The following is a 22,594-nucleotide window of genomic DNA, read 5'->3' on the forward strand; positions in this document are numbered from 1 at the left end:
TACAGCGCCCTCTGTTAACGATTTTTGTAACTAAATTTTCTAAACTTTTGTACACCATTTTTACAGTTTTGCTAATAAATGTACAGTTTACCGCATAATTCTATCGATCTTTGTTGTAGAGATATTTAATTTTGAAATCAGGGCTTATTCGCTGATCACCCTATATAAACTGTATCTGATATATATGTTAGTTATTGTATTCTAAATCTAAACTTGTGAATTGGATCATGCTTTAGCATATAATTAGCAGACAGAATAAAAATAATCCTCAAAGTGCTTCAATTTTTTGCATACTATTACAGTTTTTATAAAAATTTTATAATTGTTTTTATGCAACCTACATTTAAATACATATTTTCATGCAAAAGTATTAAAATATACTCTTGCTCAGAAAATAAGCAACAAGTACTGAAAGAAAAGTACGAATGTAAAAAGGTGAGTTACAGCATACAATTTACATATGAGGTAGATGTTGTATCACCAAATGCAAATAGGCAACTAAAATTAACATAAAACTCAATCCTGCAGACACACCACAACACTGTAAAAAGAAGCATGCCGAACCTATGCATCAGTTCGCAAGCAATGAGAGTTCCATGTAATCTGGGATAACCAAAGTGAGTGTGAGCCAAAGACACCATCTGCATGATGAAATGCATTGGAGAGTTGTCAGTATGTTTCAAGATAGTGCAAGACAATCTGTTGTTGCGAGAGAGCTGAATCTACATCGTAATGCCATCAGTAGGCTGTGGAATTGTTACCAAAGGGATCAAAATCCCTGTAGAAGACATGGGTTTGAATGCCGGAGAATTATATTATCACAATGGCAGATGATTTCTTGTTGCCATGTGCAAGATGCTGTAGATCACTAGCAGCACAAGAGCTGGTACTGCATCTCTCTGCTGCTGCAAGATGATACATATCCCGCCAAACAGTGCCACATCGACTGCATGAAGGTGGACTGTTTGCCCAACGAGCTATGTTTGTGTTCCTTTTGTCCCCATCGCATGTCAGATTGCAGTGGAATTGGGCTCATGAGCATCACAGTTGGACACCAGAGGAGTGGGGCCATGTACACTGTATGGATGAATCTTGATTTCATCCAAAATGATTACTGAAAGGCAGTGTTATGGCAAGAGCCAGAGACATGCTATTGGGGCCAATCATCATCAAAAGAGACCATTGCAAAGAAGAAGGCTTACTTGTATGGACTGGGATAGCAAGTAATGACTGCACCAACCTCAACGGGATTCCTGGTGGTTCTGTCACAGCTGTCTGATATCACGTCAAAGTTCTACACCCTTTTGTACCTCCTTTTATTGCTACAATGGGTACTAACGTGATATTTATGGATGATACCCCCCCCCCACATAGAGCTCAAGTGGTGTGAGGTTATCTGAAGAGTAAAACCATTCCATATCTGCCTTGGCCCTCTAGATCACAGGACCTGAATTTCATAGAGTATGCATGGGACATGTTGGGACAATGGAGAGCAAGTCACAGTGTACTGCCACGCACCCTCCACAAGCTCCACAAGCATTACTACAGGAATGGGATGCTACTACCGCAACAAGCAAACAAAAACACTATTACCAGCTCGCCTTGCCGTTGTCAAGCATGCATTTCAGCTAGAGAATATCATATCCGTTATTAGCGTGATGTTTTCATTGTGCATTCTTTTGAATCACTTGGTCTTTCGTGATGTGATGTTCGTAAAAAGTGTGCTTTTGTGTATCTTTGCTTTATTTTTTTCCGTGTGGTCTAGTAATCCACACTAACCTCTTGGATCAATTTTATGCATGTTTGTTAAATAGTTTTTGCTTCATTCCATGTTTTACCTTTGTTGCTTATTTTTTTAGCAGAAGTGTACTTAAGAAATAGTTTATTTTGCAGTATGACTAATAAGGAAATTTTGCTTTCAAAAACAAATTAAAACTTATGATTTTTTAAGCATTTAGTAGCTTGAATTAAAACAATTATTATATTTGTAACTTAATTAAAAATATAATAATGATAGTTTTTACCATACTTGTGCCAGGATCTGTTATAAATATATTTAACAAAACAAAAGGCATTATATAAAAATATATTACCATCCAGTGTCTATAAGCTGCACTTTTTTATCAGTACATCATTATATTTTTACCTATTAAAATATTAAGTGGAACATCATTGTTGAAAACTATTTTATAACTCATTGTATGCCTGAATTCATTTGTTAAAATAAATTGTTTATTAAAAAGTGCTTTCCCTCCTTTCATTCTTATTTTAAAGGGGCAATGGTATACCTGAATCATTAGAACAAAGTAATAGCCTTTCTTCTTCCTGTATTTTAAATGCTTCCATTGGTGAAGAAAGTAGTTCATCTAATAGTAGTGGTTATTTAAGTGAGTATTTTAATATTTTATTACATTTGTATGCATATTCCTAATTAAAAGATTTTCTTTAACAGTTGTTATGCTAAATAATTTTAATTTATGATGAGTTAAGGTTTTATAATTAAAGGTCAGATCTGAGTTAATGATTTTTTGGATTTAACGAATTTTTTTTTTTTTTTTTTTTTTCTATTTTTTCTATTTTTTACAATTTAAGATAAGCCCCCCGAAAAAGCCTTGGTTAGGCAAATATTTTATTGCAATTTAATGAACTGTTAAAAATTTCTAAACCTTCCCTTTTTTATAATTTTTTTAAATGAGCCCGTTTTAGTACTCTTTTCTAAATTACATATGAGCTGTTTAAATATGCTAGTCGAAGTTATGGTTTTAGTTGACCAGTGTCTCTCTTCTGGCGAATTATCATTTTTGAGATTTGAAATTTGTTTTCTTTACCTGCGAGATTAAAGATTTGAACTCTATACTTTTTCCTTATATGAATAATTTTATTATTTAAAATGAAATATAGAAGATAATTAGTATGAAATGATAATTAGTATTAATCACACAACATTCTTAATGCAATGAAATTTGTCTGATATTTTTGGCATACAGTGACATGCCTGCTTTAACAACTTCTCAACTCAGTATTCTTTTTTAATGTCAGAATTTGTATGGAAATTGTATTTTTAGCCAAAATATATATATGAAGCATCATTCCTTGGCCAAAAATTAAATATGTAAGTATAGAAATATCAAAATTACCATAACCTTTTTTACGTTAGTTTTTTGCACACTTGCTAGTATAAATTGTAAACTTAATTTTGCATTGTTTTTATATTTTGCAGACGCTATATATTTTGAAATTTTTTTACCCAAATTTTTATATTTCAACACAATATGATATACTCTAATAGCAAAATGGAACGACCCAGATTCTAAAAGAAGATTCGCTTATAATTTAATCTGAATTGTAAGTGAGAAAAGATGCCTAAGTGACAAGTATCTAAACCAAAAAACTTTAACTAATCATAAACACTTTCCCTTTTATTATAATAGGTTTTCAATTAAAAATTGTGCCTGTCCATGTGGCATGAGTAATGTCGATATTGAACACCTGTTGTTTAGACGCTCTTCCATGAAAAATATTGTTCTAAGATTTATTCCAGATATTGCTAAATTTAATACTCTAAAAGATCTATGTAAAAATACAGTGACTAAATTGAAATTGTCAAATTTCATAAAATATGTATCTGTAAATGAAATGAATTTATATATTGATTGTTTTTAAAATTTCCCTGACTGTTTAAAGGAAAACTAGAATGCTTATGATATCCTGTTATTTTATTTCTTTGTATATGTAAGTAACATATTTTTATGCATGCAAGTAACATGTGTTATATTTTACAAAGTATGTAATAATGTGCTTTTGTTGGTATAGTTGGTAAATCTCACCAGCTCCTAGACTTTAAGTTCATATTTTAGTTTATTCTATTTTAAGTTATTTCAGGTAGTAAGGTGGTAGTTCTACTGTTTAATGGGCCTGATTTAGGCCTTGTTTTAAATCTCAGTGTTTCTTTAATTAAATAGCTCGACTAAGCCGTGTTAAGCCTCTAATGGCAGTACAGGAAGTTCAACCACTCATACTCTAATACAAGAGACAATGATAATTTATTTCCCTAATGCATTGCAGCATAGTCAGCATGAAAAACACCAGTTTCATTTAGTGTCATGGGTTTCCATCACTGTCCATGTTAATATGAAAATAGCTATCCCTGTTATTCAGCATTAAGATTAGTGTGTAATGTTATGTTAGTTAACCTGTTTTCTTATTATTTTATCTGTACTCTCGTTTTTACTTTCATTGACTCCAATCAGAATGTGAATTAGTTAACGTGTATATAAGAACAGTTTTCTTAAAGAGGGAGGTTTTGGCTGCAGTGTTGGCCGTGATATTTCTCACCTAACTCTTATAATTACTTAGATTGCCTTTAGCCTTTTGCTAACCAAGTTTGCTTGTGCATTTAAAATCCTGAACCAAAGCTTGATAGAAATTTGCCATCTGAGTTTCAAGCTTAATTACCTATAAAGCTCTTACTTTGTTTTACTTTATTTATCACCTCCAATTCTGTAAAAATTGAAACAGTTCTAGTTTCATTTTGTGAACTTTTACAGATGCTAAGATCAGAATTTCCACAACCATTGCTGTCTCACCATTTTTGTTTAATATATAAGAATTAAATATGTAAACTATATTAAATAGAAATTAAAACTCTGTTATTTGCTTTTAACGTGTAGGGTTTATATTTATTTTAACTAACATTTATTTTAAGTTTAAACTATCTTTCCTGTCAAGCCTTACTTTCCCCTGGAATTGCCAATGCCAGAGTATGTAAACTTTAGTACAACGCGCAAAGTATTCAAATTGTCAGCAGAAGTAATTTGAGTTAAATAGAAGGGAAACGAGTTCGAAAGTGTGCTTTCTTGCTTCACGAGAATGGAGGTTGCTAGGTAGAAAGTTAAGAACCATGCGTTTCGGCTTGCGTGCTTGCCTCGGCAGATAGTTGAATCTTTCAACTTAATATTCAGAAGTTTGCTGAAATATCAGCGGTATCTTAGAATGCGGTTAGGTTAGTTACGTTTAGAAAGCCTCGTAGATAGTAACTTGTTATTATTCATTTTTAGTTTCTTATTTTTATTTTACTGCCGGGTCAGCGTAGCTTGTGAGCGTCAAGAGCACGCATCTGTAATTTCTAAAGTTGAATAAAAAGGGATTTAAACCTTTCTCAAGACTTTGTGTACTTTCCAGTTCATAGCAGTCACCACTATTGTTGCGTGCAGGTTGGGGCAGCGCAACATTACAAACAATATACTAATAAAAGTGCACAATACTTTTCAGCAAAATTTGCAAGAAAATGTAATATACAAAATCCAAAAGATATCGCATGTTGCAGAACATATTAAAAAAAATGTGTAAAAGGCTAAGCAAGTTTATTATGTGATTCAGTAGCACCATATATGAATAAAAATATAAACTATAATAAATGAGACATGATAAGCAAGAATGAAGCTTTGAAAATGAGATATGCAGAACTGCTTACACATACACATATTGCGTCATATAAAAAGTCTCCATGTTTTTTTTTTTTGGTACATTTTTGAACAAAAATTTTCTTTACTGAAAATCATATTTAATCATGTACATATTGACCATTATTATCTATGACCTTTTGCCATTTTTCGGATAGCTTCATGATTCCATTGGTATATCGTCAAAAAACTTGGCCAAGTGATTTTGAGTGGCGCTTCGATCTGCCAACTTTTTACCATCAAGAGAGTTTTGCAGAGACTGAAACAGATGGTAGTGAAACAGAACAAGGTCCGGGCTATATAGTGGATGCATCAAAACTTCCCAATTAAGCTCTGTCAATTTGTTCCAAGTCATGAAAGATGTGTGTGCCCACATATTGTCATGATGGACCACAACTCCCTTTCTGTTGGTCAATTCTGGTCGCTCTTTCTGGATTGCTTTGTTCATATGATCAAGTTGTGCACAGTACAGGGCTGAATTGATGGTTTTGCCAGGTTTTAGCAGCTTATACAGTACAAAGTCTATAATCCGGACGTTCATTATCCAGAAATATCTATAATCCGGCCCTCAAAGCCACAAACTTTATGCATGTGCATACATTACGCATGCACATAATGTATGCTTTACACATGCTTGCATTGAAAGAAATTTTTAATAAAGTAAACAAATAAATATTAAGTTTTTTTTTTTTTTTTTTGTTGTTGTTGTTGTAAAATGTGATACCCTTTAGATCATAATTGCTCTTTATGAAAAATTACTTTTTCATATTTTAACTGTATAATTTCTGCATGCCATCTTACCAGATTTAAATTGATGATCTATAATCTGGATTATGGACTTTGTACTGTAATGGACAATTTCTTTCCAATCCCACCAAACACTCAACATAACTTTATGTGGTGACAGTCCAGGATTTGAAGTCTGTGGAAGGTCACTCGCCTTTGATCATGATTGCTTGTGTATGATACTCCCATATTTCACCCGTTTTTCATCGCCTGTAATAATTCACTCCAAAAATGGTTTGATTTTGTTGCGTTTCAACAATATTTTGATGATGGTAATTCAGTTAACCAAATTTCTTTACGTTAATTGATGTGGCACCCAAATATCGAGCTTCTTTTTGTAGCCTGCTCTTTTCAAATGATTCTAAATTGTCATGTTGTTGAAGTTTAGTGTCTCCGCTATTTCTTGACAGCTTGCATGCCAGTCCTGCTCTACCAGTTGCAAAATTTTATCAACTTTTTCAGTGACTGGCCGACCAGAGTGAGGTGCATCTTTAACATCAAAATTTCCAAAACAGAATCAAGCAAATCACTCCTGGGACCTTCTTTTACTCACAGCATTCTCACCGTATACTTCACAAACTTTTCAGCATATTTGCGTGGCATTTTTACCTTTTTTATAAGTTTGATATTACAGTTGAATCTGAATTTAATTAATCTCACTGGAATGATGATAAAACTTGTTAAATTGAGATTATTCATTCAGTTTAGAAATATTAAAACAGATATATTTATATATATGCAAATGAAGCACAAAAATTATGTATTTGCAATTTGAAAATCTCAGTAAGTATAACAAATGAGAGATATTTTTTATACAAAGGTGTAACTGTAGATTTCTTTTAAAAAAAGTCTTGAATAAACTATTATTTATAAAAGAATTCTAATACCGAAATATATATTTCAAAGATTTCAATCTTAATATGTCTTTATTATTTTTTTTCAGAAAGCTTGTAAAATATCTCATCACTTATTAATTAATTCATTATAAACTTTTTGAAGTCTGTAAAACAAAATGAGCAACTATGAACAAGATTTGATAAATTCTCTCTTTTTATAGTAAAAAAAGCATAACATTGCATATTTCTTCAGATATTTCACTCAGTTCCTAATTCATATAACTTTTTACATAAGCAACGAATTCAAAAACTATCTTCACAAACAATGGAAGCTGAATATCACCTTTTAAGCACATGTTCATTTGAGACAATCGGGTGAGTGTTGCCGGATGTATAGGCATCAACACCATCTAGTGGCAAAAAAGCGAAGGCCAATACATACCCCCAAAAATATGACCCAATACATACCCCCAAAAATTGTGCTACCTGTAGAACATAGTAGAACATACAAGCAGAAGTACTAATTGATTTATTAAAAGCTGGATTTTATTGCATGACACATTTAAATGCAATCAATCTATAGTAAGTATAGTATTAATAAAAGAAGGGGGATGAAATAAAGTTTCTGAGACCTTTTAATTTTCAGACTATATAATTATTGATGTTCATAATGGGGAGAGAATTTATCAAATCTTGTTCATAGTTGCTCATTTTGTTTAACAGACTTCAAAAAGTTTATAATGAATTAAGTAATAAGTGATGAGATTTTACAAGCTTTCTGAAAAAAATTAATAAAGACATATTAAGTTTGAAGTTTTTGAAATATATATTTCAGTATTAGAATTCTTTTATAAATAATAGTTTATTCAAAAGTTTTTTTAAAAGAAATTTACAGTTACACCTTTGTTTAGAAAATATCTCTCATTTGTTATACTTACTGAGAGTTTCAAATTGCAAATACATAATTTTTGTGCTTCATTTGCATATATATATATTATAGATAGATAGATAGATAGATATAGATATATATAGATATATATATCTGTTTTAATATTTCTAAACTGAATGAATAATCTCAATTCAACAAGTTTTATCATCATTCCAGTGAGATTAATTAAATTCAGATTCAACTATAATATCGAACTTATACTAAATCTTATTGTATTAAATAATTATGAAAATTCAAAACCTCATATTTGCATTTAAAAATCTTAAATCTTTTTTAATGTAAATAATTAAAATTTGTCAATTTTTTAATTTGCAGTGTTTGATCTAAATTTGATTGTATTAAATTTTATGTATGCATCATTTGGCAGGTAATGAATATTCGACTGATGAAGAAACTATTACAGAAAATCAATGCAGGTATATTTAAATTAAATTAAACTTACTAGCTTAAATTTAATTAAACTTGCTTTCTATTGTAGTTTTGAAACTTAGTATCCTTCCGTTAATCTTGTAATTTATACTCATTCTTAATTTGTTTAAAACAGAGTTTCTTAAATTTTGTGTCACTATTTTAATATTGGGGATGCATGAAAGTCATCTTTTGTTATTCTGCTTAGTATATCTTATTCTTATTGTGTTTTGCTTGTTGTATATTTTACTAATACCTATCACTAATTTATAGTATAATTGTTGTGTTATTAGCTGTTGTATAAGTGTTGCATTATTGCCTGTTGTTATCTGTCATATTAAGTTTTGCATTGTTATGTATTAGGATAACATGTCATGTGCTAAAACCAGCATCTTATCATGTATTTGTAGTGTTTTATGAATATATACTATATTATCATAAGCCTATTTATAACTTAGATTGTTGTGATGGAAAGTTACTAAGAGCATCGTGAAAAACGTTCATACAGCAAAAGAGAGGCACAGGCTTAGTAAATTTAATTCTGGTTTTAGTTGAGAAAATTTTACATTAAATGATAAATATTGTATGCTTTATGATATATTGTAAATGTTTCAAAAAGTTTGCTATATTTAAGATTTATTAACCATTATTTACAGAATGCGTGTTGCAATGGATTCGTGTTTTGCTGTTGCTTTATGCATCACACAAAACAGTAAATTAACATTCTCAGATCTGCAGAATGCATATGAATATATGGAAAGACAGATACATATAAGACTGTTTGCTTGTGTGCAGGATTGTGTGATAAATTTGTAGTTAGTAAACACTGAAAACTTTTTCAGCTTTTCAATTAAAGAGATACAGTTCAATTTTTACATTGTAAATCTAATAATTAATAGATTTGTTTATTTATCCATAAAAGGTAATTATTCCTCGCTTGCGATTTTCTGAATTCTTTACCTGATCACTTGACTAAATATATTATGCATTTGAATTTGTGTATGGAATTAGCTACAACACAGCTAAAAAATTTTAATGTAAAATTTAATTTTATATTTATGCATAAGTTGTAATCATTTAATGAAATTATTGAGCAAAATAAAGAAAGGTGTTTAGAATTTAGAACCAAAGTCATTTCACTTGTCATACTAAATGCTACCCCACCCCCTTCTCTCTCTCTCTCTCTCTCTCTTTTTTTTTTTTTTTTTTTTTTTTTTTTTTTTTTTTGTTGTTGTTGTTGTTGTTGTTGTTGTTGTTGTGTGTGTGTGTGTGTTTTAAGAACATATAAATGAATAGTTTATTGCAGAATGGTAAGAAATTGCAAAGTTTTCTTTTTTCTTTTTTAATTTTATTTAAACAACACTAAAATATAATCTTAATCCAAGCTCTGAATACTATAATTTATCAGATAATATATTAACTCTTTCTGGCATACTACCTTTTAATGTCGGAGTTTTGATGATTTAAAAAAAAAAAAAAAAAGGTTGGCAGTCTAGTTAGGCTTAGAGGAGTATATAAGTAAAATTTTGTGAAGATAGCATTTATCGTTTTAATTCTGTGGGTGTGTCCAAAGTGACACATTGAATAGAGCTTCGAAAAGAGTGCTGAAACGAGCATTGTTGTCAATGAACTGACCGATGAGATGCGGAGAAACAAAGATTACAGACTCTCAGTTGTCCCAGATTATCGGTGAGCCCAGTCTGGGCACACCTAGGGTTCGCCGTTTGATTTTAGGCAAGATTTCAAGGTAAAAATTTAAAACTAATATAGAATAAGGAGATTAGCATACAGCCAAAAAAAAAAATAACATATAAATTTCTTTTCAAACAATTCCTTTTATACCCTAAAAAAAATCTGGAAGATTTCTTTGAAAAATGAGGATCTTTAAAAACTAAACATAGCTAAAATATATGGACTGGTTTGTGTTGAGTTGCCATCTACTATAAATAAAGAAGGTTCAGAGTAAGCGATAAATCCTTTTTCATTCTATTTTTCTGTGTGTACAGAAGGAAATTTTTAGGTGTGTCCAGACCAGACACACTGTGCCGCAAAGGGTTAATACAGAGATAATAGTATTTTCGTACTGTTATCTCTGTATTATTATATTATAAAATTGATAAATTATAGTACATTTAAAAACCAATCCTGTTATACTCAACTTGATTATTGACGGTTTATATAACTACAGTTATCATGTCATGTTTTTATGCTTCCTAGACATGTCATCAGCCTAGATGCAATATGGGATGTTTTAAGTAGCCTAAAGGAAAAAAATCCAGGTATTTTTTTATTTTAAAATTTCTGAAATGAAATGTTTGAATATATTATAAAAGAAAAATCTAATAATTTTGTAATGATATAACTAATTGTGTGCATATATATCTGTCTATGAGTTGCAAATATGCAGGATATATTGCAAGACTAAAAGAAACTAAAAAACATAAATATGAACTAGCAAAAAGCATTGTTTTTATGTAGTCTCAATGTAGTGTAAAATATTTAAGTTAGTTCACAATAAATAAAACAGATGCCTAAAAACAAATTGATGTGTAGGAATGTTAGGTTGGACTTTTACAATATAAAGCATAACTATTTTAATATCAGTTAATTCTAAAGTGTTGAATTATTTCTGATAATTAATCTAATAATAAAATAAACTTAAATTATCTTAATAAATCTGTAATTAAAAATAGGGTACAAAATTGATGTGTTACAGGAGAAAATATAATTTTTTTTAATATATCCTTTTGTATTTACAAGTAAAAAGAAGTAATAAGATTAATATAATTAATAAGGTTTGCGTGGTTTTATGTAATTTAGTTTGTTTTTGTTTTTTTATTTAAGCTAATTCTTGATCTCCTTCTATGAGTCCTTTTTTATTATTATTTCAGACCTGGGCATTTGTAGTGACAACATAATATCTTACAAACTTTTTCTTAAAATTCAGTGTAGTTCTTTTTTTCCTGAATTTTTCTCTTATATCCTTTTTCAATAATGAAAGTGGCCATTGAAGATTTTGTTCTCTATGCCAACAAACAGATAAAAAAATAGATTTTTCAATTTCTAGCATAATTAACTTTTTTTTTTTTTTTTTTTTTTTTTGGGAAGTCGTGCTACTATTTCCTAATTGATCTGCTAATTTTTTAATTCAGTGATTGAATTTTTCATTGACAGACATTATGATTAAATGATGATAAGATTCCTATTTTTTTTTTACTTTAATGATTTTTAAAAAAATGTGATTATAATGACTAAATTTACATTGCCATATGAATTGGAAGTCCTTGAAAAAAAATGCCACATGTTCTCTGTTGTTATGCTGATTAGAAGGAGAAATTTTGCTATATTTTAAGGTAATTTTCTTTCTTTTCTATTTTACTGCATTCTATAAACTTAAAAAAAAAAAAAAAAAAAACCATAAAATGAGATCTGTTTCAGAAAGATTTTAAGTTACATTAGTTTATTAAATGTTCTAAAAATTAATAAATAATCATTTTCTTTTGTTAATTTATGTACTATAATAGTAAGAATAGTCTATGTTTTATGATAAAGTCCATCATGAAATTAAAAGAGATAACAAAAATAACTAAATAATGAGATTTTTCAAATATTATTGTTAAATAAATTGTTAAACAGAAATAATTTTATTTGTAGGTGTTGAAGAAGCATTTTTGGAAATTTTAAAACTTTTTGATGACACTGAGAAGTTTATGTTTTCAGTCCTCACACGAACTCCTATTGTTATAATTTCAACTCCTCAGGAATTAGCCACTGCCCAAAATTTTATTAAAGCTTTAAGTGTTTTTATACCTAGAAGAAAAGAGTAAGTTTAATCTTATTTTATTTATGCAGTTTTACTTAATTATTGTGTTAATGTTTTACTTAATTATTGTGTTTACTTAATTATTGTGTTTAGTCTGTGCTTTAACCCTTTGACACACGCAATATTATTTTTATAATTTTTTTAACTAAAAACTACAAATTGAATACAGTCAAAAGTCGTTAATCTGGACTCGTTGGGACTTCGATTCCGGATTATAGATCATCAGTTTAAATCTGGTAAGATGGCATGCAGAAATTATAAAATTAAAAATATGAAACCATAATTTATGAAATAAAAAACAATTATGATCTAAAGGGTATCAAAATTTACAAAAAAAAAAAAGCTAAATATTTATTTGTTTACTTTATTAAACATTTCTTTCAATGTAAGTTGTTTAAGTTGCTTCGTTTTTTATGTGATAATACGTTCTCTTTAATTCTATAAACAGACATAATTTCTTGTTCAGTTACAAAGTTCCGCTGTTCAAGTCCTATAATTGCTGTGTCAAGAATACCAACTAATTTGTCAATCGAAATTTTTTCATTTTCAATAACCTCTGTCACTTTCTTCGCTATCGGAAGCGAATTATAATGACGAGGAATTTGATTTAAATCATATCAAAGACGGAGTACATCGAGATGAAATACTACATTTAGTAAGGAATTATAAGCCAAATAAAATAAAAACATCTGCCCTGAAGATAAGGATAGTGCTGACAGATCAACTTCCAATTCATTGTGCGCCACCGCGGCGTTAAAGATAAACAAAGTTTAGATAAACAAAGGATATGCCTTTATTCATTTTTTGCTGCAATTCCACTTTTTGTTTAATAGACTTTGAAACATACTTTTGCTTTATAGATCCTTAGTAAATATATATCAGAAATTCTATTTGACATAATCGGAAGTTCAAGCTTAATTTTATAAAATTGCTCTAACAGTCTGCAAAAAATAATAAGCCGAATCCAATTCGAAAATTAAGGAACAACGTAATCTGCAACATTAAGTGAATTAGATAATTTTAGCTTAGCTTATACCGTCTGTTATACATTAAACGCGCTTGCGTAAACGTATGTTGCACATGCACACACGCATATTCGCAGCCGTAAAGGTCTTACAATCTACTTTTGCCCATAGTTAATTTTAAAAAAATTCATGTAATAATTGCATAATACAGTCAAAAGTCGTTAATTCGGACACCCATAATTCGGAATGATCTATAATCCGGACATCAAAACTAAAAACTTCCTGCGCATGCGCCACGTTGACACATGCGCAGAGGCGTTCACGCGTGCGCGTAAGACCTTTTACGACTGCGCATATGAGTGTGCGCAAGTGCAGAATACGTTTTCGCGTGCGCATTTTATGTATAATGGACGTATAAGCTAAAATTATCTAATTATCTATTTCAGTTAATGTTGATGATTGCGTTGTTCCTTAATTTTCGAAATGCATCCGGCTTATTATTTTTTGCAGACTGTAAGAGCAATTTTATAAAAGTAAGCTTAAACTTTCGATTATATCAAATAGAATTTCCGATATATATTTGTTAGTATGTAAAGGATCTAAAGCGAAAGTATGTTTTGAAATCCGAAATCTGTTTATCAATTTCACGTTGCTCGGCGGCGGGCGCCTAATGAATTGGAAGTTGATTTGTCAGCACTATCCTTATCTTCAGCGCAGATGTTTTTATTTTTTTGGCTTATAATTCCTTACCAAACGTAGTATTTCATCTCGATATGCTCCGTCTTTGATATGATTTAAAACAAGTTCCTCGTCATTATAATTCGCTTCCGAAAGCGAAGAAAAGTGACAGAGGTTATTGAAAACAAAAAAATATCGATTGACAAATTAGTCGGTGTTCTTGACATAGCAATTATAGGACTTGAATAGCGGAACTTTGTAACTGAACAAGAAATTATGTCTGTTTAATAGAATTAAAGAGAAAGTATTATCACATGAAACGAAGCAAAACTTAAACAACTTACATTGAAAGAAATGTTTACTTAAGTAAACAAATAAATATTAAGCTTTTTCTTTTTGCAAATTTTGATACCCTTTAGATCATAACTGTTCTTTATTTCATAAATTACGGTTTCATATTTTTAATTTTAGAATTTCTGCATGCCATCTTACGAGATTTAAACTGATGATCTATAATCCGGAAAAATCGATAATCCGGAATCGCCGAAGTCCCGACGAGTCCAGATTAACGACTTTTGACTGTATATATATTTTTTACATTATTTTACAAACTAAATCGTCAGAAAAAATAAAAAATATTTATGTAATTTTTCTATAGCAGTGAAAGTATAAGTACCTACATAATGAGGACGTTTGGCTGCATGGATTAAAAAAATAAGAATAAAAAAAGACTCTCTTTTTATTTTATTTTTATTTATTTATTTATTTATTTATTATTTTATTTCAAAGAACGAATATTTTTAGTGACACTGTTCAAAGCACGTTTTGTCTTTTTGATACATGCATAAACCCACATTGGACGTTTCGCACATGTATCTTCTTCTATGATGTTTCTTCCTTGTGCTACAAAATGTACACTGATTGAATCTAAATTTCACTGGTATACGTTCAACGTTATTCAGTTTCTTTTCATCTGGCACATGAATTTTTTTTTTTTTTTTTTTTTTTTTTTTTTTTTTTTTTAATGTTAGTCGGGCCCGGGGGGGGGTATTTTTGCCTTTGGTACGGATCATTCGTTTCCCATTCATAATTATTTTATTCGTATTTCGTCTTGCAATTTCTATTTTTAATTACAGCAAAGTATATTTACATTAAATTTAAACCACAGGAAATAATTTATAAAATCACAATACTAGCTTGGGGAGCAAGTGTCTGGAAAAGAAAGACCTTTTTACTGGACAGATACATGTATCGTTTAGTAATAAAATAACTTTGTGATTTCAAAACCCCTTATCTATATCTGGGTAAAAATAAACATTCCTATTTGAGAAGCAAGCAAACGCCATTGTGAAGAGCAGTGGTTTCAAGGCGCGACCATCAAGCCTCTAGAGCATTGTGGCACAATGCTTTAGTGGGGTAATGGTCGGGCCTGAAACCATAAAGCAAATGCCATATGTATAGAGGGTTTTTTTTATATATGCAGTTTGATTATTGCTATTTTTTATTGTTTATGATAGAAATCATGATGTGCTATGAATAACTTTTGAAATTTAAAGTTGTTTATATTAATAAAAGGAAGTTATTTTGTCTCATTGAAAACGAATTTTAAAAGGCATCCAATTTGAAGTGCTAAGACCTAAAACATGTATGATTCTGTAGTCATTTTGTGTTATTTAGAGGTAAAATATTAGTAATCAATTGATTTTCACTTAAAAATTTCGGAAGGAAGAGAAGAAAAAAAATCAAAAATTGGTGGCTTCAAGGTGCGACCACCGCGCGTCAAAAGGTTAAGCAATTTATAATTTGTAATTCTGACCATAAATAGACACACTTCAGTTACATAATTTTGTATAACACTGTGTTAATTATGTTTATGATTTTATGTGATAGTTGCTTGAAAATATATTGGAGTTTACACTGATATAAAGCAGACAATAAATTAAGTAAGAATTGTGTGAAATCGTGAAATAATATTTTTAATTATGTCTACTTAATTAGACCTATATTTCTAAAATTAAAAAGTGTATGCTTTGTAAATCTTGGTTTATATAGCTCAACTGAATATTCATGAAAAATTATACGTACAGATTATGGGCTTTGAACTTCTGAAGCATTCATAGATCATCATCATCCTGTCTTGGCTAGCTTAAATTGTTAGAAAATGTTAATTTCATAAGTCCATCTTGTACTGAGAGCAGATTGAAATTGCATCTGATGAGAGATCTGGTGAGCGAGGTGGATCAAACTTGATTAGAATCTGTTAATAAGCTAAGAATTTTTTTACTGACGGATGTATGAATGAAAACATTGTTGTGACAATTTAAAGATGCTGTTACTCCATTTGCTCTACAACTTAAACTACATTGGAATAAAAGAAGAAAATTGCTTTGCAGATTTTTTCTCCAGAAATTACAGTCAACACATGATTAACCAAGCTGTAGATTAACTCTGTTTTGTCTAAAAAAATATGTTTGTTTATTGTGGAATGATGATAAAACTCCTACTATAAATCATCAGAATAAAGGAAAATTGCTATGGGAAATACCAAAAAAAAAAAAAAAAGAAGAAGAAGAAGAAGAAACTGTGTGGGATAACAGAAAAAATAAATGGGATAATAATAACAGATGGTATCACAATATTTAGGAATTTTATTTTATAATGCAAAAGTACAGAATACAAGAACAATACAAACAAAATTTTGTTCCTTCTTTTTAGAAACGCGTTTTGATTGCTGATTTAATTTACATAAACAAATGAACTTATTCTCCAAATGAAACTGCTTTAAAATCTAAGTAAATTGTTAATAATATTTCTTTTTAATTATAATACAGCTTATTGCTCATTCCTGTGTCTTTTTTAATGCTTTTGGATTAACCATGATTTTGTATAAATTACAGAAAGCATCCCCAGTGTTACCTCAGATAATTGGGGCTCTGCTGTGTGCTAAAACCCTCTGATAACATAGTTCAAGTATTGCAAGTTTTATTAAGTGATCTGATTTTTCCATATATTTTTTTGACATTGGGGAATGCATGCAAAATAATCATTTAGCATTAGATGTTAGAGAAGAAAAACCATTCTTGAAAAAAAAAATCAAATTCATTTTGGGAAGATTTAATTTAAATATTTTCAGGTCTTTTATATAAATCACATGTTGCCAAACACATATTTAAGCATATTAGAAAAGGATGTATCATATATGTCTCACTAGTATTTGAAAGATGCTTCATACGTAATGACAGAGTCAATTTGGGCAGCATGACTTTTTAGTGAATGCCTTTATAATACTTGTATTTTGTTTTTCTCTCTCCAGCATTCTGATAAATAAATTAGTTTAAGACATTTTTCATATATTTAATTTATATATATTTGCCATGCACTACAAAAAGCTTACTCTGTATAAGAAGCTTTTTAAAACAATTTATTACAAAATCCTCTAATAATTGAAATTGTTTGTAATAAATTATCATACATGATGTGTGTTTTTTACATCGTGTATCATAATTTATTATGTTCAATAACAGTTGTTAAGTTCTCATGGTAAAAATTTAATGTTTATATAGTAATTTGATACTTGTTTACATAGTAAAGTTTTTAAATGTTTATTAGAATTGTCATCATAAAAGGAAAGTAATACATGTTGTTATGTAATTATAAATTGTAGTTTTGAACATGAGTCTGTAAACAAGTGGTTAATATTAATATTATTTCATAACAAAATTCATGTAAAAATTTCTTGATTGTAATAAATCCAGATTTTATTAAATTGAAAATATCATCGGTACTTACGTATTATCGCAACCAGGTCAAAATTCGTATAAATTGCGAAATTTGGCAACCCTACTTACTGCAACCTTACGTGTTATACGTAGTTTTGTAAAAAGAGCATGTGGAGATTCACAAAATTTTCCTGCATTTTCGTGCAAATTTTTGTAATTTATGAAAAAATAGCAGTGTACATGGATAAAGTGGAGAGTGTGTGCAATGCCATTTTTGTGCAATTCTGGGATGTTTTTTTAAGTAAAAATAAGTCGACATGTACATGGTTATGGCGAATACGGTTTTTAATCAGTGCTAAAAGCAATAGCCAAAAGATTTCCGCCGAAAAAATAATTCTGCAGCTTATTCAAATTCGAAACCGGAAGGGTTTAATTGCTATTTTATATTTTAAAAGAAAATAATATAAAAAACTGTATTAAAATTATCTGTAATTAATAAATGTATATTGTCTTTCTATTCATACTTTTTTACTCAAACTTACAAATAGCATCAAAACTTACGAATAGCGTCAACCTGGTTGCGATAATACGTAAGTACCATATCATCATTGTAACCTGATTAATTATTTCATCTTTCCATATATTTGCCAGATATTTTTATGACTATTAATATTTTCTGAATAAAAGTTTAATGGAAAACAACTTAAAAGTGTTGTTTTATGTTTAAGACTTATTTATAACATATTAATCAAGAGAGAACTTTTAATATTTAGAATTGCTGTTACAATGCATGATAAAAGAATTTTTATATTTTTTTCTTTCTGAATTTTAGCGAAATATTATTTGTGGATATTGATAGAAAAGAACCTTTAAAAGCAGAGCATTTTAGTAATATAGCTGCTGTAAATATATGCCTTCATAATCATCATAATGTTGAGGATCTGCTTCCACTAGAGACTTTGGTAATCTTTATATTCTTCTTGATCACATATGTTGCCGTCTATAAATAAAAACCTTTAGCAAAATTACATTTGCAGTAGCAAGTGGAAAATTTTGTATTTATTTATTTATTTGGTTAAAAATATGATTAGCAAAAATGTCTAATTTAGGAATTCATACTTTAATGTTTATTTTTTACGTGATAATGTTATACATTGTTTTTATGTGTTCATGATAATGTTATACATTTTCTTCAATTATTCTCTTTTAACTGTAGTTGTTGTTCAAATAAATATAGATTTTTAGTAGCATAAACCATAAAAACTATACATGTATTTAATGTTGATAGCTATACTCCTTTTACTCAGAAATATATTACTGATCTTAATTGAATAGAAATGAGAAGCCATTTTTGAGGCTTTTAGTCACACAACTTGAACATGGCTTTCAGTTGTCAATAGAATCAATTTTATATGCTATGTCAGATTCTGTAAATAATATTGTAAAAAACATCACTTACCATTACATTTCACACATAACAGTACTAATCTATCATAGCGTACTACTATCATAGCATACTTATCTATCATAGCATATGTTTCAATTTCTAACAAGATAATAAGCATAAAGCAAATGAACATTGTCACACTGCTAAATGTAAACAAAGTTGAAAGCAGCTGCTATTGGCATTCAAGGGAAGAAGAATATATGTGTTTTTCATTCCTGCAGTAAAAAAATAAAATGACTTTGTTGCCTAACATGTGCAAAAAAGTCTGGAAAGCATAATGTATCAGCCATTTAAATCTGCAAGTCTATGGCAAAAATTCTTTATAAAATGTACTACAGTTTAAAAAATTTTCTACATCTACATCACTTACATTATTCTTGGGAATGAAAAATGAAATTTAAAATTTGAATGTCCTTTGTTGCCTTAAACTCTGGACAAGTCCATTTTTGAATCCCTCTCATGTGTTCTGCATTGGGATGAACCGATCTATGGTATTTTTTGTAAAATATCATGAAATATTTAATATTTTAAGCTCTGATTTATCCTATTTTAAAAACATGCCAGATAAAATTTGGTAATTTTTTTAAAATAACTATGTACTTATATATGTTTATATGTATTATACTGTTATACAAAGTGCAATCCCAAGTAGCACGTGACATTGCAAACTGGTCCGAGAGGTTGCAAAGTTGTCATGGTAACTTTTACGACGTCTTTACAATGTTGCGAAGACGCAAAATATTTGCCGTTGAGTCTTGACAATTTGTCGACATCGCTGAAATGTCATAATATGACCGCTTTTAGACATGGTCATTTTAGCATTTTTTTTTTATAGTTCATCAACGTTACTTTTAGAATGAAAAGAGACTAAATCTGCCCTTTCAAGAATCTGAAGTCTGCATAAGATTTACTTTGCAATGTTTCATTACTTTATTTCATCTAAATATATTAATCTAAGGTAGATTCATCTAATGAAATATAAATTTAATATAAATACTTTTGATTTATTAATTTTAATTAGCATCATAAATCGCTGAATTAAATTAAATAAATTTATTAAATTTAATTAGTACTAAAAATGCATGCTAATAATTGTTTAAAATTTTGTTAAAATAATTAATACTTAAAATATTTTTTATAAATATTATAGCAAAATATTTAAAAATGAAACTATAAAGTAAGTTATTAAGTTATGCATTTTATATATTTTAAAAAGTCATTTTTCCGAAATCAATGCAAATCACATTAGCAATTATTTCACTACTGAAATATGACTTTATTTATTATTTTTGAAGGACGAATTTATTTGAATTAATATGGTGGCATTATATGAAACATTTTACTGCATACAGTGCAAAAAGTACAATTTTCACAAAGATACGATTGTGCATGAAGATGTATTCACAGATAAAAATAGGGCGATTTTAAGAATTTCGAGAAAATGTCCAACGTTAAAAGATTATGCGTATTTAACGACTGTCTAATATATATGATGGAAAACTCATCAACAGTCAGGAGAAGTAGAATGGTACATTATTTACTGGATGTTTAAATGAACATCTCGAGAATTGCGCTCTTTGGCTAGCTGCCAAATTCGAACAAGTAATTGCACAATTAATTGAGATTCCAGCAGTTTTTTCAAGTAATTTATAAAAATGCCATCTGTAAGGCATTTGAAAAGACTGACTTCATGTTTGAAATTGAGTCAAGCAATGACTGATATAAATAATATTGCTTATATTAAAAGTAAATGTAATGCGCTGTCAAACAAAGAATGCATTGTGAATCTTCTCATTGTTCTGTATCTACTTACCTCAACTGCCTTCAGCGAGTGAAATTCCATTGCTGTGAGCTTCTGTTTGTAAGCCTCTGAATTGAGAAGAAATCATTGTGAGAATGCTGAATTTGTGCTTAATTTGTTTGTGAATATCTGCTCTACAAGAAATGCTACAATGCTAATCGGGAATATAGTGTTCATGAAATAGCGTTGTGTTTTGGTGTTTTATGTGTTTCTGATGGTTAAAAAGTTATATGGTGGTGTTCTCCAATCTATGTGGTTCCAGCGGTGCAATATTTGGGTACTCTTTATTAGCTTTGTGCTTCAGTTAAAACTTCCTAAGTGCTGTATAGTATATCATTCATATTAATCGATTGTGTTCATATTGAAAGGTTGGTTTTCAGAATTAATTCATATAAAACCAAAAATAACATACAATGTTAAGGCACTTTAATACAGAAGCAACAACAATTCAGACTGTTATGGCATGTTCATTATTTTCAAAATACTACAAAAAAATTAGACTGGTACCAGTACTTAATATGACTGCTGAAGATGACTTGAATATATGTAATAGCAAGAAGAAATATATTAAAATTAATAATAACGCATATTCTATAGTACAGTCAAAAGTCGTTAATCCGGACTCGTCGGGACTTCGGCAATTCCGGATTATCGATTTTTCCGGATTATAGATCATCAGTTTAAATCGCGTAAAATGGCATGCAGAAATTCTAAAATTAAAAATATGAAACCATAATTTATGAAATAAAGAACAATTATGATCTAAAGGGTATCAAAATTTACAAAAAAAAGCTTAATATTTATTTGTGTACTTTATTAAACATTTCTTTCAATGTAAGTTGTTTAAGTTACTTCGTTTTATGTGCTAATACTTTCTCTTTAATTCTATAAACAGACATAATTTTTTTTTCACTTACAAAGTTGCGCTGTTCAAGTCCCGTTAATTGCTGTGCCGAGAATACCGACTAACTTGTCAATCGAAATTTTTTCGTTTTCACTAACCTCTCTGTCACATTCTGTATGTCTTAATCCATTTTTGCAGCAATTCCACTTTTTGTTTGTTGGATATCGAAACATACTTTCGTTTTGTAGATCCTTTGGAAGTTCCAGCATCGGAAATTCTATTTGACATAATCGAAAGTTCAAGTTTACTTTTATAAAATTGCTCTTACAGTCTGCAAAAAATAATAAGCGAGATCCAAATCGAAGATTAAGGAACAAAGCAATCATTAACATTAACTGAAATAGATAATTAGATAATTTTAGCTTACACAGTCCGTTATACATTAAACGCGCAGGCGAAAACGTATTCTGCACTTGCGCACACGCATATGCGCAGTAGTCAAGGTCTTACGCGCATGCGTAAAACGCCTGTGCGCATGTGCCAAAGAGGCGCATGCGCAGAAAGTTTTTAGCTTTGAGGTCCGGATTATAGATCATTTCGGATTATGGGTGTCCGAATTAACGACTTTTGACTGTATATTGTCTTTTGTATAGTATGTAGAACAGGTTAATGATTTTAAACAGTGTATGAAATGTATGATCGAAAAACTAGTGTTAAGGAAACATTAGCATTTCTGTGAAATATTTTAATCTATAATTATGTGATATTTAATAGTGTAATATTAAAAACACTAAATATTTTTTATTGATTGCAAATTGCAGTTTTATTACTTTTCGTTTGGTATCTGTTCTTTTAAACATTATGTAATTCGCGTTT

The 22,594-nt window shown here is 29.5% G+C and overlaps 1 protein-coding gene across 2 annotated transcripts in view; it reads left to right on the forward strand.

The window, feature by feature from the left end:
• Nucleotides 1-22,594, forward strand: part of LOC118183561 (uncharacterized) — a 130,795-nt gene that overhangs the window by 74,480 nt on the left and 33,721 nt on the right. For both annotated transcript variants that reach the window (XM_035353155.2, XM_085827127.1), the window contains exons 15-19: nucleotides 2,275-2,387; nucleotides 8,401-8,449; nucleotides 10,659-10,720; nucleotides 12,096-12,264; nucleotides 18,459-18,588. In XM_035353155.2, coding sequence (XP_035209046.1) covers nucleotides 2,275-2,387; nucleotides 8,401-8,449; nucleotides 10,659-10,720; nucleotides 12,096-12,264; nucleotides 18,459-18,588 — 523 coding nt within the window. The remainder of the gene's footprint in view (nucleotides 1-2,274; nucleotides 2,388-8,400; nucleotides 8,450-10,658; nucleotides 10,721-12,095; nucleotides 12,265-18,458; nucleotides 18,589-22,594) is intronic.

The sequence above is a fragment of the Stegodyphus dumicola genome, chromosome 11, assembly GCF_044657685.1.
Source record: "Stegodyphus dumicola isolate Sdum_Otavi_A_Nest chromosome 11, ASM4465768v1".
Taxonomy (NCBI): domain Eukaryota; kingdom Metazoa; phylum Arthropoda; class Arachnida; order Araneae; family Eresidae; genus Stegodyphus; species Stegodyphus dumicola.